The sequence below is a fragment of the Beta vulgaris genome, chromosome 8 (assembly GCF_026745355.1).
Source record: "Beta vulgaris subsp. vulgaris cultivar EL10 chromosome 8, EL10.2, whole genome shotgun sequence".
Lineage (NCBI taxonomy): Eukaryota > Viridiplantae > Streptophyta > Magnoliopsida > Caryophyllales > Amaranthaceae > Beta > Beta vulgaris.
In genome coordinates, this window is record NC_079209.1 from 54,772,181 (window position 1) to 54,800,109 (window position 27,929).

At 35.1% G+C, this 27,929-nt stretch overlaps 3 protein-coding genes across 4 annotated transcripts; 2 read left to right on the plus strand and 1 right to left on the minus strand.

The window, feature by feature from the left end:
• Positions 1–2,711: 2,711 nt before the first annotated feature.
• On the plus strand, positions 2,712–7,351 carry LOC104901934 (codeine O-demethylase). Its single transcript, XM_010689561.4, has 4 exons — positions 2,712–3,156; positions 5,055–5,302; positions 5,534–5,861; positions 6,848–7,351. The coding sequence occupies exons 1-4, from the start codon at positions 2,914–2,916 to the stop codon at positions 7,082–7,084; spliced, it is 1,056 nt and encodes a 351-aa protein (XP_010687863.1). The 5' UTR covers positions 2,712–2,913; the 3' UTR covers positions 7,085–7,351.
• A 3,704-nt stretch (positions 7,352–11,055) lies between these two features.
• On the plus strand, positions 11,056–22,593 carry LOC104901935 (probable anion transporter 6, chloroplastic). Of its 2 annotated transcripts, none has more exons than XM_010689562.4 (15): positions 11,056–11,570; positions 11,973–12,118; positions 13,441–13,540; positions 13,699–13,751; positions 14,505–14,579; positions 15,370–15,450; positions 16,178–16,239; positions 16,392–16,459; positions 17,238–17,353; positions 17,770–17,806; positions 18,493–18,588; positions 19,509–19,650; positions 19,743–19,795; positions 22,057–22,143; positions 22,228–22,593. In XM_010689562.4, exons 1-15 carry the CDS (start codon positions 11,178–11,180, stop codon positions 22,327–22,329), a joined length of 1,611 nt encoding a protein of 536 aa, XP_010687864.1. In that variant the 5' UTR covers positions 11,056–11,177; the 3' UTR covers positions 22,330–22,593. The 2 variants fall into 2 exon arrangements, with proteins under 2 accessions (XP_010687864.1, XP_048491292.1); XM_048635335.2 differs by having other exon boundaries at positions 11,308–11,529.
• Positions 22,594–22,667: 74 nt separating this feature from the next.
• On the minus strand, positions 22,668–26,863 carry LOC104901937 (heparanase-like protein 3). Its single transcript, XM_010689563.4, has 9 exons — positions 26,450–26,863; positions 25,981–26,017; positions 25,195–25,378; positions 24,924–25,072; positions 24,249–24,479; positions 23,971–24,160; positions 23,742–23,867; positions 23,380–23,479; positions 22,668–23,165 (listed from the first exon to the last, which is right to left on the minus strand). Exons 1-9 carry the CDS (start codon positions 26,693–26,695, stop codon positions 22,788–22,790), a joined length of 1,641 nt encoding a protein of 546 aa, XP_010687865.1. The 5' UTR covers positions 26,696–26,863; the 3' UTR covers positions 22,668–22,787.
• Between the last annotated feature and the right edge of the window lie 1,066 nt (positions 26,864–27,929).

The following is a 27,929-nucleotide window of genomic DNA, read 5'->3' on the forward strand; positions in this document are numbered from 1 at the left end:
AGTTTTAATAGAGATTATTATTATCAAATTAAATGTTTTGTATGTATAGACGTTCTACTATATTAGTTTTAGTTTGTAAGTTAATTTTAAGTTTTTTGTAAAGTTTCTGATCAGTGAGTGATTTGCGTGATTTCTTCAACTTGATTTTCTCAATTCTTTGAGTGATATGTAAAGTTTCATGATATAAGTGATTTGTGAGTGATGTTGAAATTTAATTTCCGGTGGCTTTGTTCGAACCCCATTTTGGTATTGATATTGTTTTTGTAATTTAGTAAGGGAATGGGGGCAAAATAGTCTGTTCAAAAGAGGACACCATATGCCCCCCCTTCCCTTATGTAATAGAGATATATATATATATATATATATATGTATTTATACAGGGCATTAGTAGGATATTTCAGGGCGGCGTTTAGCAAACGAGAAATTTTATTCTGTTTTGTGGGGCCAACCTGACAATAAGCCATGTTTCTAATCGTCCCAAGCCGAAACCATTTCAAGAAATAGAAGCATCATCTTATTTCTCAGTCATTGTCAAGGGGCCAAAAAAATTTAAAATGGACATCACAATATTTATTCTCAGCCATTGTTAAGCATGCTCAGAGAGAGAGAAAAAAATTGATGTTAGTGAAAATATACTGCCATTCCGGAGAGAGAAAATACCCCTAAAATTATTGCATTTATTATAAAACTAGAGTTGCGCATGGGTCGGGCCTGTTCACGGGCTCGACCTGCAGGATTGGGAAAATGACGGGTCGGGCTTGAATTTTCCAGATTTTGTCCACCGCCCGCGGGCCTAGCCCATGTTTTATGTTATTTTTTTGAAATTTTGACAATTTTAGGCTAAAAAACAAATGAAAGGGGCCTTCGACCCGCTGGCTGGCCCTTGAGCCATCTAGGCGGGCTCGTACCGGTGCGGGCCTCAAATAAAATTTCTTGACCGTGACAGGTCGACAGCCCACGTAACAGACTACAGGTCGGGCCGAGCCTCAAGAGGGCTCGTGCTGACCCGACCAATACCCACCTCTAAGTGTTACTCCTATAAAAGTCGAGTTGGATAATTTATTATTTAGATTGCTTTTGTGAGTGATAAAGTAAAAGAAAGATATACTTCGATGTAACTTTTGATTTCACACCAAACAAATACATTGCATCTTTATGTTATTTTGTAGTCAAATTATTGGAAAAAAAAGGCTTATTGTCAGAATTCTTCTTAAGATAAGATGAAGATGGCTTACTTAAGAGAAATAAGGAGAAGTGCTGAAACAAGTCTCATATAAGATTTGATTTCTAGATCTCACGTATACGAAGTAGTCACGAATATGGAGATTAAAATGGTAGTTTTTACATTATTATTAAAAGAGCATTTCAGTAATTTGGATCAAATATTACAATCCGACTTGTGTGGACCTGGTTCACAGTAAAATTAGATTGCGCCAAGCTCATGCAAGTGAATCGGGACACACACTACTACAATACACAAAAACCCACTATATCACAAACAGATACACTATATAAGATAGAAATACACTATATCACAAACAAATACACTATATCACAAACAAATACACTATAACACAAAGAAGCATTATATCTCTTGCATAAAAAACACTATAGCACAAAGAAACACACTATAGCACAAAGAAACACACTATATCAAAATGACAATATTATCCTAATCTTCTATAACAGGTTCAATTGTACAATCAACTATAATACATATAAACACATTATATCACAAAGAGATACACTATATAAGAAGAAATACACTATACCACAAACATACTATAGCACAAAGAAACACTATCACAAATGAACACACTATAGCATAGAGAAATACACTATACCACACACAAAAACACTATAGCGAAACCGACAATATAATCCTAACCTTCTATAACGGGTTCAATTGTACAATAAATTATATCGCAAAAACTGAAAAATAGAGTAACTTAAAGAGGGAGAAAATGAAGCAATTATGAGAGAGAAATTGAAAAGGCAAGGAAATATGAGGAGAGAGAAAGACAAAATAGTAGAAGTTCTAAACATCACAACTTATATAACATCTATTGGGTGCACACTTAATTAGTGTGCACCAGATTCATATGAATTGTTTTACAAATATTATAAACATTTCTGATGAAATTAGATTCAAAATCTAGACACCTAATTTTATCTCAAATTTCTAAAAAATAGAGTTAAATATAATAGAAAATCGAACTTAAACCACCACCATCCCATAAGGCTGATTAACAGATCATGTCGGGTCGTGTTTGGGTTAATAATAAACGGGTTGAACATGTCACAACCCAAACCTAACCCGTTCATTGAACGGGTTGCAAAACTCAACCTTGAACCAACTTATTTATTAAATGAGTTACCCATATAACTCGTTTAACCTATTTAAATATTTATTACTATTAAACTTTTATTTAAATTTATTAATTTTCAACAATAATATCACTTAAAAGTATGCATGATAAAATTTTCTTTTCAATTGTGTTCTACAATTAGTATTTTTAAAGTTTTCACTGACTTTAACACAACTTTTTAGGAAATTTGTATTTTGATGAGTTAAACAGGTTAATTTCGGGTTGAAAATGTCAATGTTAACCCAACCTATTTAATTAAATAGGTAAATCGTATCCATCCATTTACTTAAATAGGTCAAAAATCTCAACCCAGATTCATTTATTTGAAATCGGATTCGGTAAACGAATTGTGTAAGTTTTTCAGAGCGCTACCCCCACCCCCATCCTCCACAAATGCAATAAAATATTCCACTTCTAGTCGACTAGGCTACTCCTTAATGTTAGTCTTGGAAGAAACAAAGATGGAATTATCTTCTTCATCTAAAAGCTTCAAAGAAACTAAAGTCAAGCACAAAATTTGCATATCAAAACATCAAGAAAATTAATGGCGGAAGAAAGGTTACAAGCAAAATCAGTACAAGAAATAGCTAAAAGCTGCTGTAAAGATAATAAGATCCCAGACAACTTCATTCACAAAAATGGATATTCCCAATCTAAAGTTGACTCTGTTCCATATATGGATGATTTTGTCATAGATTTCTCTCTCCTCTCATCTTCTTCATCTGCTGAAGCTGATCATGAACTGGGAAAGCTTCATTTAGCTCTCAATCAATGGGGTTGCTTTCAGGTTTGAATTATTTCTCAATTTTTATATGGGAATGAAAGATCAATTAAGGAAAGTTGTCTAATTTTTTTTTAACATGCTGGTTAATTTTGTTACTTGATTGTAATCTTATTGATATTGGGTGGTGATTCTGATTATTACTTCATCCGTAACATAATAACAGCAATAAATGATATTATTTATGATGTATAAAATATCTTTACGGGGATATACCATGGTAGTAGTGCATTTTGTGGGAATACACCTTATTAAATTTTTTTGGTGGGGATATACCAACTTGTTAGTTAAAAGCTACCAAATACATTATTTCCAGCGAGAAAGTCAAATTTTCGATGTTTGATTTGGTAGGTACTCGTGAGTGAGCCACAAAGTGACACTACAAAGAGTAATTAAGCAAGTCAAAGGCCAAAAATTTGACTTTTTTTTGCCAAAAATAGTATTTTTGGTAACTTCAAACAAAATTTAAATTTAGATTGATATATCCCACTAATTTTTTTTAGTGAAGTATATCCCCATAAAATGCACTATTACCCTTATGTATCCTCGCAAAAAACTCAAATATTTATTTGGTGCAGTTATTATGTTGCCGAGGAAGTGTTAGAGACTATTTTAAATCGGTTAGGAAATGACTATTTTAAATCATACTGTTCAAGAATGAACAAATGTCTTATATTATGTTATTTGGTGCAGTTATTATGACATAATCGGTTAGGAAATGACTATTTTAAATCATATTCACTAATTAAATTGGTTTAATCGATTTGGAGATTGAAAAATAAGTTGGGGTACTGATGGTTAGTTTCACTTAATTCATACTGTTCAAGAATGAACAAATGTCTTATATTATGTTATGTACTAGTTGAGATTTCAAAATGAAAAACTTAGATCAGTTTGGAGATTACTTCCATGCTAATGCTATTTTAGTTTGATAGGAAAAGGGAGAAAAAAAAAACCACCTTTTTGGGAGGGGGGAAGTTGTTTAGTGGATTCAAACTCAGCAAGGGGGTTATAGTTTGGTTGTTTCAAGTAACAATAAGAGTACATTGTTATGGTAGTAACTAGTATATGTGGGTCTTTGGCAAGTTATGTTGATTGATCCTGTGAGAAGTTGGAAAGTTGATAGATTAATACTCTATCCGTCCCAATTTACCTAGTAAAAAATTATAGAGTATAAATGTGGGTGTATCGTGTGTGGCCCAATTTTTTAGAAAACAAGTAGAGAGAAAATGTTGGCCAAAGAGGAATGTAACAAATAATCTGGGACGTCCAAAAAGGAATGTGTAGGATGTAAATTGAGACGGTTGGAATAAATCGGGTAATTTGGTAAATCTATTTGGTGTGGGTAGATTCCTCCTTTCTTTCGCAATTTTAGCTTTTACCATGGGTTTATTAGGGCTTGAAGTTCCAGGTGTGTCAAATGAAACTAATCAAAGTGTAATGTGACTTTTTCCCTCGACTCTCGAGATTGAGCAATGAGCAGTTGCTGCCTGACCATGGAAAGGGAGTTGGGCATCTTAGGTATGTTGTATCTTAGTTTGTAGGGAAGTACATTCATTTATTAACTCTCAAGGTTGTTTGTCTGTTTATTTTGTTGATTCTGAGGTCACTACAAATTTAGAAGACAATAGGGTAATTTGTAAAGGCGAATCGGTGGGAAAGACGATGTGATGGTCAAATTATCAATTAGTTAAACAAAAAGCAATAGAAGTTAAAAGACTAATTAAAGTAAATAGCTAAAAAAATTCTTTTTGCTTACTAAAAGAAGTTACTCAAGAGTTGAGGAGAAGTAAAAAGCTCAACAGTCTGGCCGAAAAAAGACCTCCTATCACAAGAGAAGCTCAATTGTAAATGGTTTGCTGTTTAAAATATGCTATGTTTATAATTACCTTTTGTTGTCTCAGGCCATAAATCATGGCATGACGAGTGCATTCCTCGACAAAGTACGTGAAATTAGCAAGCAGTTCTTCGCACTTCCTTCTGAAGAGAAACAAAGGTACTCGAGAGAGGTCAATGACTGGGATGGATATGGGAATGACACAGTTGTTTCAGAGCAGCAAACTCTTGATTGGACTGATAGACTTTATCTTACACTTCAACCTGAAGATCAACGTAAGCTGAAGTATTGGCCCGAGAAGCCACTCGTATTTAGGTACATCTCTACTTGACACGGAAATGTTTTGGTATGAAAAGAGGTTATATAGAGAACATGATCTCTATAGAACAAGAGACAGAAGTGTCATAAGGACCATTTCCAAGCAGTAATTACAAAATTGCCGCTGTCTTTGTTCTGTTGAGCTCATATCTCTGAATAGCCTTCTCTCTTTTGGTACTCCATTACTCCTATATTCTGTGAGTTTTCATGTATGTCAAACTTTGGCAGGGAGGTTATACATGAATATACATTAAAGCTTAGGGAAATGTTTGAATTTCTTCTGAAAGCCATGGCTCGTTCCTTGAAGTTGGAGGAAAACTGCTTTCTCAAAGAGAATGGAGATCTAGTGATAATGGCCGGGAGGTTCAACTTTTATCCACCATGTCCGGAACCTGAAAGCGTTCTTGGTGTCAAACCACATGCGGATGGAACAACAGTTACAATGCTTCTACAAGACAAGGAAGTGGAAGGCCTTCAAGTGCTGAAGGATGATCAGTGGTTCAGAGTTCCCATTGTTCCTGATGCTTTATTTATCAATGTTGGTGATTTATTAGAGGTAATAAGTTCTTTATTGAATTTGGAACTGTCTCAAGATAAATCTTGTTATTAAGCCAAGATTGTTTATTGTAGTGTACATGATAAGCATTTTTTTAGAGAGGGAATAGTATTTGAACCTTATACTTGAAATCTGATGGCGATCATTCACTTTTTAAGTTAGGCTCCGTTTGGTAGGGCGTAAAACGTTTTCCTGGAAAACGATTTTCCTCTATTTTCAGTTTTACATTGCTTGGTTGGCAAAAGAGTGTAAAACCATTTTTCCTTGGGGTAAAATTACTCTCACAATGATGGAAAACCATTTTCCCTTCGAATGAAGGGAAAACTATTCCTTATTTCTGTTGTACATTCCTCTCACTACCTTCTTACTTTTCCTTTCATTTCATCATTTTTCTTTCATGGAACCAAACAACGGCAAACTAACTTTGAAATTGTGTTTTACATTGTAAATTATTTTCCATGAAAATCATTTTACACTGAAAATGTTTTACGCACCATACCAAACGGAGCCTTAATGTGATATTTTTCTAAAGAGATGGTGTCAATACTTGTGGGCAAAAACTACAAAAACTACAAAAAAAACTCATTTAATTTGAGGAAATTGTTTTTCACATTTGGTTGATCAGGGAATTTTCAGGATGATTTACTCACTTTAGAGAGACTAGGTTAGCAACTTCGGTTCCTTATTATATGTTTTTTTCAACCAAACCACTCCACAATCTTTTACTTAACTTATTCATGTCAAGCAAACAAGCTATAAGTTTACAACTTTGTGTACACAACCTCAAATTATCTCAAGATCCCCTAACTACCCCATATATGTTCCCAAGAATCAAGATATTCAACGTAACCCGTGATCTCAGTTTTAAGCATATTGGGTGCAAGCCTCATCATCTGAAATATGAAACCAAGTGTGTTTTTATGTTGAATTTCACACCAGAAGAAGAGGCTTGATAAACTTCTTACGTGTGTATGTTTTTGGTACAGATAATGAGTAATGGCATACTGAAAAGTCCTGTGCATAGGGTGGTCACGAACTCGGAAAGAGATAGAATCTCGGTGGCAGTGTTTTGTTACTCGGATCCTGACAGGGAGGTTGGACCAATATCTGAGCTCATCACGGACGATAGGCCTCAGATGTATAAGAGAGTGAACCATTATGAGAACATATTCTTTGAGAACTACCAACTGGGGAAGAGACCACTACATGCTGTTAGATTGTAGTAATGACTAATGACTTAGCTTTATGAGCGTCTATTGTTGAATTTTCATTTTTTGCTGAATGTTTTGCCTTGTGATTTCTGTGTTAGGGGAGAATTTTTTACCTCTTTTTTAATTTTATTTTGTGTTGAAAGGTAATTGAGGTGAGGCTTGAGGGAACAATCTTGAGTTTCGTTGAACTAATTGTTTTGACTCAGAATATTTTGGTTCAAGGACTTCTCCGGCTGCCCTATATTAGATTTTGGTATAAAATTTATATTTCTTATTGTATTTCTCAGATTAGGTAAACATTTTTTTAATAAGGTAAGAGAAAAAGAGTATTAGGAGATTGTTCGTACGAGAGGTAAAGTTAATGTACCATTTACAAGGATAAAGCATAAATTAGAATTATTACAGGGTTCAATGTAAAAATGAGATGGTACTAAATGACAAACATCGAAAATTAGTTGCTTTGTCTGCTTCTCTAATGATATGCTTGATTTTCTAGCTGCTAACAAATTTGAAGAGTGTTTCTATGTCTTATATGATGTATGCAATTTTCCATGGGACTTTCTAGAGTCTTTGCATTGCTTCGAGGACTAGAAGATTGTCTCTCAATCAGTGGCGGAGCCACTAAGTCACAAGTAGTAGCTGATGCTATCCCTGTTATTTTATTTTAAAAAAATTGAGCTTTCTTTAAAAATAGAGAACGAAAAGAGAAAGGAAAAATAAATTTTGTTGTTTTCTTAATTCTCCAAAGTAAATAAAATCTTCATCTTCTTCTCCTGGATTCATTTTATTGTTTTCTTTAACAAACTTATAAGTGGGAATTTAAAGATTTGTGAATATGATCAATGAGTTCTAAACTTTGGGTTTTATATTTTTTTTGTGGACTAGTAGACAAATTGTGAAAGTAAATGTGTAAGATTGATTTTTTTGACAAATTGCTCGACCTCTGTGGTCACCGTAGTTGAAGACTCGAAGTAATGAAAGTGGAGAAGATGGTGTAGAGTCACGTTACGATAAAATTGCAGTGGGAGGTGGGAGACGACACCAGAGGAAGGAACTAAAAAGCAAGACTTGTGTGGAGTAATTAAACTAAATGAGCAGATTTTTGGGAAGAAAATTAAATTAGCTGCACAATGAAAAGTGGTGTGATTATTGATCGAAGGAAATTTTGTGGAACTAAAAGAACCTAAGCTTAGATATTATGTTAGATAATGTAAACTCCTCAATCTTGAAATGGTGTATATTGATCATATATATAAGTTATGCAAGTGTCACCTCTAACTATTCTGGGAAACCTGATAAGATAAGGATAATATAAACCTAATTATATACAAAAATATATCTCTAAATATGTGGATATATTCTCTATCAGTTACTTTTCTAATGTTGAATTACAATGGCAATAACAAAATTATAATTGAAATTTATTAAAGAATTATTTTTACATATGTTATGTATATAATCAGCATATTTTAGATTTATGGTTTTTTAAACTATATATCCCTGACAAATTTCTTTTGCACCATATACGCTTTCGACTTTTGAGATTCACCATATACCCATCGCTTTTGAATAAATACATCTACTTACCCTTAATGACTAACGACGTTAAACTCCATTAGTCATTAGCCCCTAATCCCCCCTCTAACTCTAATTAACTAACCTAAATTTACCCCTAACCCTAATTAACTAACCTAAATCTACTCCTAACCCTAATATCCTAACCCTAACACCCCACCCCTGCATCCCCCCTCCCCACCACCCGCAAAGCCCCTTTCCCCCACCCCGCAACCCCTCCCCCCTTCCGCTACCCGTCGCAACCCCCTTCCCGCTGCAAAATCGTGCAACCCCTTCCCCCTGTAAAATCACGCAACCCCCTCCCCCTGTTCTTTCCTTCGTCTTTCTGTGAATTTGCAAGCCACAAGTTATAGATTTTGTAAACCAGCCATTCTCGTCAAGGTACAACAATCACTGCTCTAATCCCTAAAATTGAATAAAACTATCATTGTTCTAATCCCTAAAAGTGACAACCCCTTGAGAGTTAAGAATTTCCGGCCTATTAATCTAGTCAATACTAGCTATAAGGTTGTTACTAAAATTTTAGTGAATAGGATTAGGCCTCATCTCCATGATATTATCTTTTCGAACCAAAGTAGTTTCATCTCGGGTAGGGGCACAAATGTTAACTACATTATTACTACTGAAAGTTTGAATTCTATGAGGAAAAAGAAAGGGAAAAAGGGACTATTCGCTCTCAATCTTGAAAAAGCCTATGATAGACTCGAATGGTCCTTTATTCGCCATTGCTTGCTTTTCTTTCATTTTTCTAGGGACACTATTGAGTTGATTATGAGTTGTATAACGTCCGTTTCCTCCGCGGTTGTGGTCAGCAGGGAGAAAGGTAGGAGATTACTCCCTCTAGGGGACCTTCGTCAAGGAGATCCTTTGTCTCCATATATATTATTCATTTTATGTATGGAATATCTCTCAAGATGATTCATGATGTATGTGCCTCGAAAGTTTGGACACCTTTCAAGCTCCGAGCAGGTAAGGTGGAAATCTCTCATTTATTATTTGCGGATGATGTGATTCTTTTTGGGGAGGCTAATCTTTCTACTCTTTCTTCATCAAAATTTGTCCTTGGTTCCTTCTTTGAAATGTCGGGACAAAAGGTCAATGAGGATAAAAGCTCCTCAAACCAAGGGTGTGTTGGCTGATTTAATGTCAATCATGCATGAAGGCAGAAGGATGAATGGGGTTGCAAATGAGTTAGCGAAATCCATGACGAGGAAATCTGAGACGAGTGCTAACAAATTTTGTATTTTGATCTTCCCTCTCATGGCTGTATTAAACTAATGAATTTAGATGATGTAGAACTGGGTTCTATAGGGGACAGTAGCAGTCCTCCAGATACTTTGTCTTATGAAACGTTTAACTAGTTTTAATCTACTCCTTAACTTCAAAAAAAAAAAAAAAGAATTTGTATTAAAGTTATGACTATTTGAGTAGTTAATACATTTTCTCTTAAAAAATTGAAATGGAATGGTAGGTGTGCATGAATTTTTTGTTCTTCAACAAGTCTACAAACCAACTTAGGTTAATGAATGGATGGACAAACATATCGAAAAAAAAGATACCTCTGAATGAGATAATAGTAATTTCTTAACACAAGGCTATCCTTTACTCTCGAGATGATAGTAAATGTTCGCTCTCTCTACATCTTATTTTACGACATATCATAATACTTTAGTAACTCAAACATTTTGTATGTGATATCAAGTTGACCTTGACCTTAAAATTATAAAGTGAATCCCCGACCAACTACATCAAGCAAGTTTGGTATACTCTTTTCTTGTCACTCTTTTTAAAAATTTATAGAAGTATAATTTTTTTTAGGGTGAACAATTTGAATACTACGGCATGTTCGAGACAAGCTTTTGAAGTAGCTTTAGTAGTGTTTGGTTAGGTAGTGGTATAAGTAGTGTTTGTTAATAGTTACAATCTTGGAATAGCATTTGGTGGTGTATAAATTATATATTAAAGTATCGTTTGAGTTTTTAATTATTTACTTATAAGAAACTACTTTAATAATTTATTTTACCAAAGATCAATATCTTATACTAACTAGTTATTAGGCCCGGGCTATGCCCCAGGTAATAAAAATTTTCATTTATTAATATTGTACTTTGATATGATAATACTAAATAAAACTTGGTCTAGTGGTTAAAACTTTAGTACATGAACTTGAGGAAGGTCATGGGATGCAATTTCTAATTTTTTTTTACTTTACATGAAGAGCGTCACATGCAACGTGCCAAATTTGTTATTCCTTACAATTTCAAGTGAAAGAACACATTAAACATACAACAATACAAGTATACAACTATACAAGTGACTCAGATTTGCAACTGAAGTACTGCTTCACAAAAGGTAGGTCCCTTCTAAATCACAACCTTACATTATTTCTTGCGTGGCCATCTAACATCCTCTGACTCTCTTTCTTCCCAAAAGAAAGGAAAAGAAAAGGTTAAACTCTGGAGATTTTAATCCATTGTTAAACTTCGCTGTTATAAGAATTTGATTTTTAAGCTGGACTTAGAGGCAAAAAATGGCGAATTTCGCCATTAAACCTCATAAAGCTAACAACTTTAAAACCCAGAAGTTCAGAAATGATTTTCAAACACCAAATCTTGTGCATCACCCACATAATTTATTACACCTATTTCCCACAAAAACCCATTTGAAATTAAGATTGTTTTCTAATTTTGAACAAAGGGAAAATGTTTTTTTGGGCAAAAAATTAGGCAGTACAATCACTAGATTGAGAGTTGAAGATGATGTAGACCAATCATTACCTTTGGTTGCAGCTTCTAAGGATGAATTTGATCATGAGAGAGAGGAGGGTTTTGAGTGGAAATGGCCTCCTTGGAAGAATTTGCCTAAAAGATACAAGCTTATTGGTACCACTTCTTTGGCTTTTGTCATTTGTAACATGGATAAGGTACTTAATTTGCCTCATTTTTATATTTTGATTGTTGGGTAATCTTAGTTTTTGATTTTGATTTTGTCAAGTTATTCAAGTTTTAGTTTTGAATTTTATTGGATTGTAATAATGCTTGTTGATGTTTTTAGCAAGTGGTTTTTTTTTGGGCTCTCTAGAGTAAAGTTCATTGTGGATATTGGGGATTGAGGTTTGTTAAACTGTTGTTATTTGTCACATTTGTTTCATATTTTTGCTTTAATGGTAGCAAATTTTAAGGTTTGGAGTTGTATGTTGTTGTGGTGGTTAATGATGATTTTATGGAAAGATTTGCATGCTTGAGTATAAGTTTTAGGGAGCTGTATGTGCATATATGTTCCAAATAGATTAATCTCATTGTGAATTTTAATCTAATGCCAATAGGTGAACTTGAGTGTTGCTATAATTCCAATGTCGCACCAGTTTGGGTGGAATGCATCAGTTGCTGGATTGGTACAATCATCTTTCTTTTGGGGTTACGCGTTAAGTCAGTTGCCTGGTGGATGGCTTTCGAAAATATTTGGGGGCAGGTTAGTGTGGATTTGGAAAATGGAAGGCTGGAACTGCTTACGATATGTGCTTTTCGTACTAAACAATGGCATTTATCTCGACTTTCTTGGCTTTGATTAGTCAAATACTACGTGGCGATGAGTTGATATGAACTTTGAAGTCCTTTTGCGAAATTATAATTCCATGAAATCTATGAAACATCAGGGTCGTACATGTGGCATATTTATGTTGTTAGTTCCTTTGCCATCGATATTTGCACTCAATACTTGCAAAATAAAGCGTGCATTGTTCTACTTGGGAGTTTGATTACCCTATTCATTATGAGCTATGAAAACATGTGTTTCTTTTTCATAATTTTTATAGGAATTAGAATCTAATAGTTGGGCATCTGCACTATAAGCCTTAGTTGCACCTTTAAAACTTAAATTCTATGTTAGTATGTTAAGTGGCTTGTTTGATCTGATGGTAGTGTAATAAAGACATAAAGTACATGTGTAATTGGGTTAAGGAGCATCTTGCATGGAACATAGGAGTTGTCTTTCAAACATGTCCAAGGTTATGCTGTTTCTCTTCATTTTTTTTGATTATTGGTTATTTGGCCCCCTTTCCAGGGTAAAGACATGCTACTATGTCGACATAATCCTCTGGGTAAGTCTCCCCAAGTTGAATACCATTTTGTATGTGACGATTCCCAATAGCCCATAGCCTCACACTTGTACCAAGTATATCTCAAACTTCCTAAGGTTTTGATGATGTGATTACGCAGTCCATTACTTGGTGCTTTGACATCAACAAGCTATTGAGGAGCCTAGTGTATGACATATGGCACTCCCAAACTTCTCGGCTAAATGTTGGGAGTGATTGTAGATTGTTCAGTGTGCAATTACATTCATGATTCCCTACATTGATGAAGATCTTCTTGCTTTTAGATGATTGAAGAATATTTACTGTACAATATGTTCATGGAGTTTTATACAATCTATCACCATATAAGCCTTTTTTTATGTTCTGGATTTTCGAAGTGGTTTTATCTATCACCATATCACAATTTGTTCGTGGAATTTTATCTAATCTATCACCATATAAGTAGCTGTATGATTCTTCCTTTGTCATATTAGTCGATGTCTGAATAGGTAAACCATTAGTCTAATGCATGTGCTAAGTATGAATTCATAAAACATAAACTTACTGCATTTTTATAAACTTTGAACTTCTGACTGACATCTGTGGATGTTGGTTAGCTATATTTCTAGTGCTTGTATTTCTTGTTTCCCCCCCTTATATCTGGGGTCTCTATACTGGATGCATATGGCATTTCATTGCTTTAAATTTTCTAATACAGGCAAGTTCTAGCGCTAGGAGTCTTGGCTTGGTCATTGGCTACTGCATTTGTTCCGGTTCTAGCTGGATATATGCCAGGATTAATTTTCTCTAGAATCCTGGTACAGTAGTTACTCAACTTGCTCATCTATCTTATTCTATATTTTCCTCGTGTTTTGAAAATCTTAGAGCTACTTCATGAACTTTGAATAGAGCTCATAGACATGTTATGATATTTAATAATGAGGGGTTGGATTTGTGAATTCTCTCTGAAATTCAGGTTGGAATTGGCGAAGGGGTTTCACCATCAGCCGCGACAGATCTTATTGCCAGGTATATATGGTATCAAAAGTAGCTCAACATGTTATAAAGTTAATGTTCCTGTGTCTATATTGTTATTAATCTATTGATAATGAACTTGTATGGTCGTAGTGTCACTTATATCTTCCAAAGGTAGGAATATAATGCAAATCTGTTGGTTGTGGTGTATGTGTAGATATTCTGTGTTCCATGGGTTCTTCTGTGGTCACTTTCTTGATCTTGAAATCTGTGTCAATATGGCATACCCAAAGCCCACTAGCAACTTCACTTCATGCTAGGATTGAAAAACACCCTAGGGGGAACTGTGAAGGTTTTGACCTTCAAAACACCTTCACTTCATGAATGATATGTTTAGCTAGTTTCCAAACTTGGCATCTGAATTTTTCTGCTTGCCCTTTTTCCCAAATCATAGCCAAATTGCTTATAGTGTCTTGTCCTAAGGAAACACTGTATTTTGAATGCATTTTTTTAGATAGGTTTAGTTTCCTTTCAAAATTGGGTCTTAAATCTTCGTTAAGCCCTCTTTTGTTGCTTCCATGCTCTGTGGCCACCCTTGCAGAACTTTCCGATTTGCTTGCTCAATCCTTGCTTGAAATAATGTCCTGTGCATTTTAGTTGTTTAATTTATTTTTGATACATCCTTGTTTACCTTTGAATGCATCTTCTCGAGGTCCAACATATGTCAAAAAAAAAGCAAGTTAATCCTGGATAATGGAGATGGCTCTACAGTTTCCGCTTGATAAACTTCCTTAATTGCTTATGCAGAACCATACCTTTGGAGGAGCGCTCACGGGCAGTTGCATTTGTTTTTGGTGGGTTAAGTGTTGGAAGTGTAGCCGGGTATTGTTTCTGATTTTCTCTTTTTGGGCTTTCCTGCAACTAGAGTAGGCAGAATTATGAGTCATGACTATGTTCCATACTGCTCTTTATCTCCCTGAAAAATAAAAATTGTGCTTTATCTGTAACCACAGCTTGTGGTAAGAATTTTAAGCTTTCGTAGTTTAGTTATCTATTTACTACACGCAATGCGTGCGAAAGCTTATAAAATTCTACATAAAAATACAGTGGATAACAATTATTGGAAGGGAGAAGATTATGGAAGGGAGAAGAGGAAGAACCAATAGTTTGTTACTTTGTTTAGGGTGTTCTGTATTTTTTTTTTTAAATTAAAAACTGTAAAGTTGTGTGTAACAGTTAATCAAATTAGTTTTTTTTTTTTTTAAAAAGACTAAAGTTCATAATGTTGATTTTGAAAGTGAATTGGTAAAAATAGTCAGTTTGTTTGTGGCTTTGTTTTTTTGTTGTTGTTGAAGTTGAGATATTGTTTTTCTTTATGGGGTTTTGGTGCCCCCCTCCTTTTCCTTATAGTTTAGAGATCAGGCTAATTAGTTAACAATGAATATTTTTAATTGCAGGAAAAGAAGACCTTGTGAAAATGAGAAAAATATAAGAATTACTTGTTTTTCTTTTGCTTGGGCTCATAACAGAAAGCATATTATTATATTATCATGTTAAATGTCAGAGGTATAGTTTATAAAAATATAAATGGGTGATGCATCAGCGAAATAATTTGTATTCATTAGTGGTATAATTTGTCTTTAACACTTCCTGGCTTTGATTTACTATTCAGGCTTTTATTGGCTCCTCCAATCATTCAGAATTTTGGCTGGGAATCCGTATTTTACTTATTCGGCCTTCTGGGAGTAGTATGGTGAGCACCCTTTTAGATATGAATTTATGCTCCAATTATGTCCTTTTATTCAGGTTTCATGAGATAAGCAGAAAAATAAATGAGAACACTTACATGTGCAACATTTAATACTTCTAGTCATGCCTTCATAGTTTTTCTATAAAGCGTTTCCAAATCTTCTGGAAACATCTCTTATATTTGTACTAGTTTAATTTGGTTACAAACAGTGAGAATTACCATTGGTCGGATTTACTTCATGCCCTTTGCTATTGCCATAGAAATGTTTGCTGATATTGTGTATATCAACTACTCTTTGTGTGTGGCATTGCTCGGCTTTTTCTTGAAAAAGTTAATTTCCCATTAAGTGAGGACTAAAGATATGGACTTCTATTTTTGAGCTTCATCTGAAAGTTGTGTTTTTCCGAAAATTATATTATATTGGTGAAGGAAAGACTGGATTTTTTGTGAAGAGTCAACTCATAAGCTATTTCTTGTGTTGACCGGGGTTAGTAATTTGTGGTCTTCTCTTCGCAAGTATGAATACTTTTTAGTAAAGATTTTATTGTTTGATAAGATTAAAGGTGCTAATTGTCATTTAATTGCCACTCAATTATTGCTGTCTCTTTATGCATGTAGATAGTAGTTTGCTTGCTCTAATTTGCAGCTACCCCATTGAGCTTTCTTGCTTGGTTTTTCATAGCAGTCAAGCCTGACTGAAGTATGACTTTCATACCCAAAAAACTTGAAGGTTTTTGGGCTTTCAGTATATTGAAGACGGAGAGGCTAAGTCAGCTGCTTCAAGCATGCCTAGTAAGCTACTTTTCATGCTCATTTGTATAACCTTGCTTTCAAGTGTAAATGACAGCATATCTCACATGATCGAACTATAGATATATAATTTCCCCATACATTGAATTACTTAGCGCTACGTCTTTTAACACACTTCTACCATTGTTGTACAGGTGTAGAATCTGTATCCAATAAAAAAGTGTCGTTTAATTCCTTGGAGGAGCTAAAATCTTCCTTGAAGGTAAAGATATTATACACAGTTATAAGTCATCTGATGGATTTACAATTTGATTTTGCAGTTTGACTTAGCTATTGATTACTTGTTTCCTTTAGATCTTAAGCACATCTAACTTCTAAATAAGCATGACATGGCTCCTTAACCTAGTACCAGTTGTGTATGAACATATACCTGCAATTTGATTCTGCTCAGAAAGCTAATAACTTATCTTTCTCTTGACTCCCTTTGGTCCTTGATACTTTTAGTGCTAAAGAAACTGAGGCAAATGCAAAATAGTGCAAGGGAAAAGGTAACATTGAAAGCTAAACAACTTTTCTGCTGAACCTTGATGATTGTTTATCAAAAATGTAACTTGCGTATCTTAAGCCCCTTGGGAAGGAAGAATATTTTCCCAAAAGAATATGTTTGGGCTCCTATGCCCTTCATAGATGCAAGATTTTGAAGAAAGATGGAATGCTTTGAAATTTGATGCTCTAGTTCGTTCAAAGAAGACAGGCATGCATCACATGATGTTTGAAATGACTTGATGGTTTTCTTGTAATATATGCTCCCTGTAATGCTGGAAATCCTACATAATTGATTAGATGTATGGGCAGTATCAATATGAAGTTTGTCAGCTGCACTTTTTGGTGAATGCATGATTATCATGTGCCCCTGAGCTTGGCAGTGAATGCCAAAGCTTTTGACCAAATTACCCATTTTTCTTTCATTGCTTCAAAGTCAAGTGATCACTTCTATCTCCTTGCGCTCATACACTTATTCCTTGTCTGCTTATTTACAGGATGTTCCATGGAAGGCATTTTTCCGAAGTCCAGCTGTCTGGGCAATGATATATGCACATTTTTGTGGAAGTTGGGGGCATTATACTTGTCTATCTTGGCTGCCGACTTACTTTAGGTATGTAAATTGTGATGCTTTGACTATATAAGAATCATTATATTACTTTTGGAGGTATCAAATCCCAGCCACATCACTGCATCACAAATGTATTATAAAGATTTTTGAGCTTACGATGACCGAGATATTAGGCCGTAAACCCTCTTCATTACCCGCAAATATGGTGTCATGACTGTTACCGCGATAGCGAACGATTCCAAGTGCTAAAAATATGTTTTGGATGCTTCGTGTCCTCCGGGAATGACCTCCATCATAGTCTTGGCTGATCTGGAGGACTGTATTTACGTGACCTACTTGACTGGCTTACACTCTTTAAACTCTAAGAGAACCATTTATCTTTCTCATCCATCTAACTTCTCTATTTGTATATTATTTTCAGTAATATAAACATTGATTTTGGTTTACATCTCTTGCAGTGAGGAGTTGGATCTTAATTTGACAGAAGCCGCAGGGGTAAGCTTAACTTCACAATTCAGATGCTGCATCCAATCTCCTCTGCTTTTAATAAGTAGAAGACCGAGTTTAGCTTTTGTGTGTCATCGATGTCCTGGATTGGTTGATTACTTGTCAAGCCATTTAATCAAGAAAATTTTAACAGAAATAGTTGGCACACAATTTACTCCTACCACTGTGCTTCTTGCAGGGTAAACCTGAGAATATATAATTTCTTGTTTAGTACTCCCCTTTCAAATTGAAGTTTTTGCTTGACTTGTGGTGGTAAAAGTTTGATATATTTAACAACGAATTTGCTAAAAGTAGGATGCTGGTGTTAAATATGTCCTCAAATTACTTATATCGTTTTACTAGCTATCTTAAGAATATTACTAAAATATGGCTAGGGAAAATAATGGTTGAAGTACGATTGTGAAACCTGCAAAAATTCTTAGGATGGAAGCCTGAGAGGAGTGAGTTTGTAGAATTGTAGCAATATCAAATACTCATGAATGAGCTCTGCAAAGTTATTACCCCCTGGTCCAAGAATTGGTTGTTTGAAACAAATTAAACTTCAAATCAGAATTTTGACAGACATGCAGATCTTTTTGTTACATACTGTAATTGATAGTTAATTGCCTGACTTAGCTGTCTACTATTGAATGACAAATTATAATCTTACACAACTTTAATACTGTCTAATTCAGGTTGCTGTACTTCCTCCCTTGGCTTCTGTTATTACTACCAACTTTGCCGCGCAATTTGCTGATTATTTGATTGCTCGAGGAATCGATACAACTACAGTGAGAAGTCTTACTTCTTTCATATATTGCAGAATGTTTTTTTAGCTTTCTGAAAATTGAATCCTGGTCTTTTAACATAGTAAGCATTTGTGATAAGAGCAACATCATAATCTAAAAGTTAGGACTTAAGACTTCTGCCTGAGCCCTGAATGTATATAATTTTTGAAAAAAAAAACATCCTTCCATTAGCACATTAAGTGTTCCCATTGTATAAGGAATGTCCTTACCTCTCCATTTCCCAAACTTCAATCTCCAACCATTTTGCCTACCATTCTCAACAACATTGACGACTTGGTTGATAATCGACAAAAAATGGTCGTAATGTTAATTAATAAATTAATATCTAATATTGTGAGGATGTCCAAGTGCTTATCCACCCAAATGACCCTTTTTCTCTATAAAGTTCTATTACCACCTTTGAGGTGGTATTGAATGGTAATGGAATTTTGTAAAAGACCACGAATATTGGAATGAGACTGTTAAAATGAATTGTTTATAGATTCATTACCATAACCGTGAGTTATACTGCCTACCGAAAAAGCTGTTAAAACTTAAAAATACTGCTTTCATATATTTTTTCTTCTACACTCTTTCATTTGCACAATCTCCGATGCACAACTTTGACCATGAATATCTTTGATTAAGCATTAGTAAAAATTATAAGAAGTTGATACACATCGAGATGAATTAAACAAGATCCTACGTTGCTATATTTTTTCTTGTATTTTGGTCAAAGCAAAAATAAAAGAGGGGTGATCAAAAAAAGAAAAGAGAGAAAGAGCTAAGAGGAAGAATTATATTTTAGTTGATGTAAAACAATTATCTTTGTGATTTCGATTATGCCAGTACATCATTCATTGCCTTCAATAATTTTGTGTTTAGTAATCTTTTTCATGCATGTTATGTTTCTGTTCATACAGGTGAGAAAGATTTGCCAAACCATAGCTTTTGTATCCCCGGCTTTTTGCATGACTCTTTCCTCAATAGATTTAGGGTTGCCGCCTTGGGAAGTTGTGGGGTTACTAACTAGTGGTTTAGCACTCTCAAGTTTTGCTTTATCAGGTAATTTATTTCAAATGTGATATTTATTGACTCTTGAACAAGTTTGTCAAGGGAGAATGCTTACTTAATTGCTTATGCCTATTTTGCTGCAGGGCTTTATTGTACACATCAAGATATATCACGTGAATATGCAAGTATACTTTTGGTAAGAAAGATTACCGATATTTTTTCAGCATATTCCTTTTTGAAACTGATGTTCGTTGGCATCACATGGTGATGGTGTATTGAGCTTTCGTTTAATTAACATACCGAGAGTTAGCATTTTAGCATCCACGGTTTTCAGAAACAAGGTGGTCATAATCAGATTTATAAAATGATTAGATGAAGGGGGTTTAAATGATAAACATGAATGTTAATTTACGTATAGAATACCACAAAGATCAACAAATTGAATGTTGGCTATTATTTGGAAATATTACTTGCATTGGCAAGTGCTTTCTTGCTGTTACTTTAGGTGTAGAATACTTTACAGTTCAAAAGGGAGCATATTGTACCAGCCACTTAGCTTGGCTTGGTCCTTTCTTAGAGTAAAGTACTTAATGCAATTATCCCTGTCCAGTTGAAAGGTGTTCTGTAGTTTTGGGATAGCCTTTAAAAGGAGTTATGTTAGCATACTTTGGGATCCGTGTAATTTATAGCCTATAGATCAAATTCAGTTTTGGGGAGAAGATGACCAACATGGTCCATGGATCCATTGTGTATTATACTACCTCCGTTTCTCAATAAGTGAAACACTTTCCTTATTTGGAATAGTCACAATATGTGCAACCCAACTTAAAATGGTAAAGAAAGTTCAATATTATTACAAATATGACACCTAAAAGCAAGAGGAGACCACAACTTTTTTGTTTCACCCCTTGAATTACCTTACTTTACTGTGGTCTCTAACTTTCTCTCTCTACATTCCTTGGCATTCCCCCACTTTCTTATGTTTCACTTATTGACAAAGACAAACGGAGGAAGTATATTGTCAAGTCTTTGCATCAGTATCTAAAAGTAGTATCTCGGGAATGACCTATAGCCTTTAATCAACAACATTATCAGATCTTTAATCCCATTTGGACAGGGTTGGCTGACTATGTAGCCATTAAAACTTAAAAGTGATAATAAATCTTTGGATTTGGTTTAAGGTGTCTTCACTCTGAATGCTGTTCAGCCCCAAGTGTTCAAGATGGGGTCCATAGGACCATAAGTGCTTATTGGTCTATTGAGGTCATATTATGTGTTGGCATCCTTTGTGGGTATGGGTGGTAAATTTGGTCCTGAGATTAGCAAACCAGTAAACTCAGGTCAGAGTAATATGTTGATTCTGGTATCTATTGAGTGACTGGAGAAGGCCTTCCTCCTGTTCTCGTTGTTATTTCTATGTTGGACCTTAAATTGTAGCGTGTGAGATTATAGAGCTGATCGCAGTCTGCCGGTACCCTGCCCTGGCATGGTTTGAGCTGCATTTTTCTGGCCATTTTGCAACCTTCCCTGATTGGTCGGGCCATTTTTGGGGTTGCGGCCGAGCCCGAATGCATTTCTAGGTCATTTTATGCTTCTGCCCAAATATACCAGGTTTGGACGATCTAATGCAGCCAATAATCTTGGTCTGAACAGGCTGCTTTGTTTTTCCAGGCCCATTTTCAGTTCTATGTGAGATATAACCTTCCTGATAGGCTGTTGAGGCCACCTTTCTTGCTGTAGCTCGATATGGGCCTTTGGTTACTCCTAGAAGCTGTTTCATAGCCATCCCTCTGTCAAGACTTCTGCTTAGTGTCGGAAATTGGTCCTCTAGGCATATATGAACTTGTTGGCTATGGGGTGAGTTCAAGACCTAAACATAAGACAAGTACCATAATAAGACAGATCAAAATGCACAGCAGACTTTATAGGAGGGGTACCCGAGCACTTTTTAAGTCGGTCTTTAAAGGCCTAGGAAACTCCATGCTATCACTTGAGAAAAGTATCTATCGCTCTGTTTTGTACTCATATTAACATATCTATTTAAATAGTCTGGTTCTCCAGATACTTGAACTCTTCAGTTTGATCACAAAAGCTTCCTCTTCCTTTCTGACGATAGGTTATGAGCGGAAGCATCAGGGCTTGGACGATCTCCCTTTTTTTATGACCATAGCATGTGACCTCATACAATAGATAGGTTCAGGTTGTCTTCAACCTCTGTCGGATCCCTGACACTCCGACCTGGGCATTGGGACTTCAATACTTCATTTTCGGCCAAATATAGATTCTACTATATATAGCAGAGTCAGACATACCCCTACTCGATACAAGTACCCAAGTCCGAGTAACATAACCATAACATGCTGCCTTCTCAATTTTATGCATGAAATAAGATAATTGTCGTGAATTATCCGAGATGCACTTTGATTTTGTTCTAATCAAACCCGTTATTGACTTCAGGGTATAACCAATACTGTTGGGGCAGTACCAGGCATTGTTGGTATAGCTCTCACAGGTTTTCTGCTTGATTCAACCCATTCGTGGAGTGTAAGCTCGCCATCACATCCTCTCACTAAATTAGTATCTCGCCTGACCTATGATTTGCTCAGTTTATGTCATCCTCTTTTGCAGATATCACTGTTCGCACCCTCAATCTTCTTTTATTTGACTGGTACCGTAGTTTGGTTAGCATTTGCAAGCAGCAAACCTCAAAGCTTTTCCGAGTTAGAGTAGACTGCATCGGATTGGAATTGATGCGTCTTTTTGCACTTATAGATTGTAAATGACCTTTTGTCAATCTACCAAATACTGCCCCTCTTTTGTATATTCATCATATAGAAGATATATATTATCATGTAATATTTCACACAGCTAATAATGCTGTTGGTACTTAATCTATTGGGCTTGAGGTTGATATATGTATCTAGATATTTTGAATTAGCTATGTATTGAACCTCATTGAATCATGAATAAAATACAAATGATGCATTGGTTATACTTCATTGTTTAGCAAATTACTTCTAGGTATTTTGAATTAGCTATGTAGGATATAGATGAGTTACACCATGAACTAGTGCAGATGGAAACCATTCTGGTTCCACCCTCTAAATCTAAATTTTATTACCATTACTCCATTAGAACTTCCTTACAGTAAAACAAATATAAGATGAAATCTTTCAGATTTCACCTAATTATTTGCAAGCAGGAAGAAGAATGTAAGGCATGTGAACAAATACAATTGAAAACGGTCCTAAAACTATTGGCTCAGATGAGTTAACATGTAAAGGAGTCAAGTCAGGAATTTCTCCAGATGAATTTACACTTAAAGCTTCTCCATTGAGCAGCATTATTTGGCTTTGTAAGTCACCATTTTTGGCTGTTAAATGGTATTCACCTCTTACTCCTCCATCTGCTGCTTTTTTTTGGTGCCACTTGATTGCTCGTGCCCTATTTTTATGCTTATGAATATGGTGTCGCGTGTGTAGAAGACTCCAAGTTCCGTTAAAGGCAACATTTGCTTCAACGGTGCTGTTTCCGTCTAAGTTGATTAATAACATTGTTATCCCTTGCTGCAGACAGGAAAAAACCGAATCTTAAGTATCTGTTAAAATAGGCTACAGATGACACAGAAAACTGAGCTGTTTAGCTGAAAGCTGAGAGTTTTACCCAGAAGAGAAACCATCATAATACCCAACTTGGAGGTGGGAGCTCTACCATGTAGCTCCCACTTGATTCTCCAGTAATCATATATTTATGGACTCGGGTTCTAAGAGTTTAACTTACTGAAAGTTTTGAGCAATGAGCATAAGCTCGAACTTTCTTCGTCCCAGAGAAACTTGTTGATAGTACATTCCTTCCCATCAATTTATGCCATAGAAGGGCACTGCAGAAAGAAGAATAACCAATCATCAAGACAGAATTTTCACATTAAACATGCCGATCAGGATGGTCGACTTTTAGGCCAGATGCAATATAAAGCTACATTTAGCTGCTTAGGTTGGGTTAGAGTTGCTCGATCTCAATTTTCGAGTTTGAAGCACATTTTTCTAACTATTATTTCATGGGATTTCAGTATTTCAGGCTCAATTTGATAGTATAAACACAGACAGTATAAAGGAACGAAAAGAAAAGAAATATAATGTAACCTGTAGTAGTCTGGATTAGGAACAAAGGTCGTGGTGTTAAGCAAGCCATAGTTTCCTCCAATCAAAGTTTGTCTACAATATGTTTTTGTATCATACTTTGCTGCCATTCCAAGCTGATCTAAATACCTGTTTTTCATCATCAAAGCTATTAGATTACACAATCAAACATAAGAAAATCTCATGAATGACGAATAAAGATCAAAACAAATGCAGCTTGTACGTATTTTACCAGAAACTAAACACAAATGAATTAGTGACATGGTTTCGACCACTGTTATAAGCACCTCCTGCTTCACCAACCCATGAAACTGCAGAAGTCCCAGAACTCGTAAGAATGTTCTGGAGTCTTCTAAATGTATCTGCCTCTCCCTCGAGATATGATGGATCGAGGATCTTCTCTATAAGGTGTTCATCAACTCCTACGCATTTGGATATCATATATTTCAGTTTCTCCTATGAGCTTAAGAAACTACTGCTAAAAACATACTTATTATGTAAATAAATTACCTGGCCCTAGATTGTATATATGGTGTGTCATTACGTCAAGGTTGTTGTGCGTCTTATTGATAAATTCTGTAAACCAGTTTTGATCGAAGAAACCACCAGGTGCTATAACCAGAGGTTTAGCGTTGTTAGCCTTGTAAATCTCTTGCATCAGGTTGTTCAGAGAGATGAGATCAGATGCATACTGAGCTGCTGAAACTCGCGTGCCTACTCCACTGCCACTGAGCTCATTTCCTGCCAACCAAATGCATATTAAACACAAATCAGACACTAATTCAGTATCTTCCGTCATTGTAATATCACAAATTCTTACATCAGTCCCCTCAAAAAACAAATTCTTACATCAGATGGTCTGACTCAGACAGCCTATAAAAAAGTTGGTACAAGATAAAAGTTTAAGCAATAATACACAAAAAGTTGCTGGTCTGGCTGGGTTAGACAGTCTGATAGGAGATCAGCTGTTGTAACATAATAGGAGGCTAGGAGCTTGACCTTGTGACTTCGAAGTTCGATGTCACAAGTTCAGTTCCTCGCTAGGGGCTCTTGAAAGTTTGTTTTCCTTTCCTTCTCAACTCTCAAGAGCCTAGACAGTTCCCTGAGATATAGCCCTGGTCTAGACCCGTTCCATTATCATTCGAAAATTTTAAAATCGTAGAAAAATTGAAATATATAGATCACCTAGCTCCCAGCCATAAATATCATAGCCTTTTTCCACGGTATACCGAACTAGAGATTCAGCATTTGAAGGATCCCATGCACCGGTAGCTGAGCCATCAGGCTGAATGCTTCTTCCAGCAAGAGCATTCAGTCCAAAAACAACCAATGCCCTGAAAACGAGTGAAGCAAAATTTATTTTTGGATGAGAATTACTGCCTTTAAAATTTCAATTATTGCAGTTTATAATGGAGATTTTTGTAAGGTGATGCAATCAAAGTAGATTATTGTTTACCCAGCTTTGTTGAAGAATGCATTTAGCTCATCCCAACGCTTCATTGGTAAACACCCAGGAGTAAAACCAAACATTTCTGTGGTTTTGTTACTGAAAGGGATGCATGGTAGCTTAGAATCTTCGCTTTCATATACCACTTTATCTTGCAATGTACCACCCAGCCTAATCTTCAAAGGCGAAAAGGCTGCATTATTAACACTTTCAAGTAAGAAACTCCACTGATAAAGTTACTTGGACTTTTTAGTTTGCCTGAAGTACTGAGACTCCAAACTCAAGTCCTATGTTACTAAGACTCCGCATTTTACCTCAAGTACCCATGTCAGATTGTCCAAACTCAAGCATTGTGCAGAAAACATGGAAATTTTTCAGAATACTCAAGTCAGACACTTAAACACGTACTCGTGTAAGTGTTTGCCTCAAGTACTCATTTCTGATGTTACTCAGACTCTACAATTTACCTTAAGTATCCATATTAGATCCTCGAAGGTCAAAACTTCATGCAAAATTTTTATAAAATATTCAACTCAGACACTTAAACACATACTCGTATACGTGTTCAACATGAGTAGCTGAGTTCGAGTAACATAGCTCATGTTAGATACCCGACACCACATGATAGATATGGAGCCTGCAGGTACACTTCATGTTGGACCAAAAACATGCAAAAATTTTATAAAATAGTTGAGTCTGTCAATTGGACAAGTATGCTTGTCCGCACACTAGTTACCAAGTCTGAGTAACATAGGAAAATGAAAACTTCATGAGAAGTTAGAAAGAATTACACACCTTTTATTGCTTTCAAAAATAACTGATTGTTGAGATCCTGCATATAAAGTTCAGGGAAAAATAAAAACACCACAGATTACAAAACACTGCTAAAATTACAGGGATATTTCAAGGAAAAAGAATCAGAATTATCCTATGTAGGATTATATATTGATGACCTCAGCAAATGTCCATAATCTAGTAAAAAATGAAAATAACAGAAATTTTTTTGCCCTGAAATCTGTTGGAAAAAACATCAGAAATCAGCTTTTAGTCAATAAATTCCCATAAACATGTACAAATTTGAAAAAGTTTGCTACTTTAATCTAAAATCTTGATTTACAGCAGAACTCAAGGTAAAAACAGCAGGATCACACAATGTAATGCAAGAAGAAAAACTTTTTAGCAATATTTCCAACAAGAAAAAGCTCAAAGTTCACATTTTTTTCAACAGTATATAACTTTACAAGCAAAAAGATTGAAACTTTACCAGATTAAGAAGAGAAGCATGACCCCAAGCACAAGTTCCATAATCACATTTCTCAGGAGGCCACCAATCTAAGGTAGCACAAATGAAATCTTCATCAGTTTCTCCAATGGCAGCTCTGCCATTAATGTAAACTCTTCCTTTTTCTCTTTTTCTTCCTAAAACTGGGCTTGTACTAACAAAAACTAAGCTTGAGCTCAAAAAATACACCAAAAAACACATACCCATTACCCAAATCTGAAGTCCCATTTTTGAGATTTTTTTTCCCACCAAAAAATTTCCCAAATTTCTTTACTTTTTTCACTTGGTAACAAGAACCATTCTTTTTTGTTTTTCTTTTATGTTATGAGTTGATGTTAAAAAGGAGGGAGAAAGGAAGCAGAGGGTGTCGGAAGCAAGTGGGAGTTTATAAATTTTTAAGACTAGAGGGGAAGAGAATTTAAGAGGTGGGAACTTGGAGGTATTCGAGTGAGGTCACCTTTTCATGAGTTTTAGTAGAAATCATTTTTTTTCATTAGCAAAAATTAGTATCAAAAGTTTTAATTACTAATGTATAAGTGCGATAAATGAATATTTTAGTACTTTACAAATAATATCTATTTGTTGCATTTATTATTGTTACGGAGGAAGTAGTTCTAACAAAAAACTATTGTGGTGTTGTGGTAAGATTATTAAGTAAAAGTTTAAAAATAATTAGAAAGAATTGGGTTTCTTATGATAAAATCAATTTCCGATTAGCAAGAATCGATTCCAATGTGTAAAAATTAATATTTTTTTTGTTGAGAATAAGCCTTAATTCATACTCACTTGTAGCACCACGAACCAATGAGGGAACTAAATTCAAGCTATAAAGTGAAGCATCACGATTTACTAAGGAGTGAACCACATAGGAATCTATTACAACAATTTGAGGTTTGTAAGCAATTTGAGGTCCAATGATATTAAAAAAATATTATATGATTTGCATTTACTAAAATGCCAAGATATATAATGAAAAATACGGAAAACACGTTAAAGCTCTAGTTAAAGCTTGTAATGGTTAAATATAGGATATAGATCGGGAGTACTTGAGTGTCCAAATGTTACAGTGTGATAGTTATAGTGTGAGTTTTTGATTGACGTGTAACTAAACTATTTTATTACATAAGCCCTTTCCTATTTTGTTAGGTGTGTGTTTGGTTAATCTCTATTGGTTTTGCCTTATTAGTTTTTTGCACTAGACCCCTACATCCGTAACAAACTGTATATGATGATGAGTATACAAGAAAATCAGCAATTATCTCTTATAAATGGTAGAGTTCAATTAGTTAAAGAATTTTTTTTAATGCAGATGAGCACAAAGGCAGAGTACGAAGTACAAAGAAGAAGAGGGGGGATTTGAACCTGTAATTTATCGTTCACATCACCTCAATTTTAACCACTAGGTCAAGACATTTTTGGTATTAGTTAAAGAAAATTTGGTTGCAGACTTGCAATAGACATC

Coding starts and splice junctions, on each gene's coding strand:
- LOC104901934 (XM_010689561.4), top strand. CDS start 2,914: ATGGCGGAAGAAAGGTTACAAGCAAAATCAGTACAAGAAATAGCTAAA. Junction 3,157..5,054: donor ATCAATGGGGTTGCTTTCAG/GTTTGAATTATT, acceptor TTGTTGTCTCAG/GCCATAAATCATGGCATGAC. Junction 5,303..5,533: donor GAGAAGCCACTCGTATTTAG/GTACATCTCTAC, acceptor AAACTTTGGCAG/GGAGGTTATACATGAATATA.
- LOC104901935 (XM_010689562.4), top strand. CDS start 11,178: ATGGCGAATTTCGCCATTAAACCTCATAAAGCTAACAACTTTAAAACC. Junction 13,752..14,504: donor GCGACAGATCTTATTGCCAG/GTATATATGGTA, acceptor TTGCTTATGCAG/AACCATACCTTTGGAGGAGC. Junction 18,589..19,508: donor GAGGAATCGATACAACTACA/GTGAGAAGTCTT, acceptor CTGTTCATACAG/GTGAGAAAGATTTGCCAAAC.
- LOC104901937 (XM_010689563.4), bottom strand. CDS start 26,695: ATGGGACTTCAGATTTGGGTAATGGGTATGTGTTTTTTGGTGTATTTT. Junction 25,073..25,194: donor GCATTCTTCAACAAAGCTGG/GTAAACAATAAT, acceptor ACTCGTTTTCAG/GGCATTGGTTGTTTTTGGAC. Junction 23,166..23,379: donor CTCATTGCTCAAAACTTTCA/GTAAGTTAAACT, acceptor TCCTGTCTGCAG/CAAGGGATAACAATGTTATT.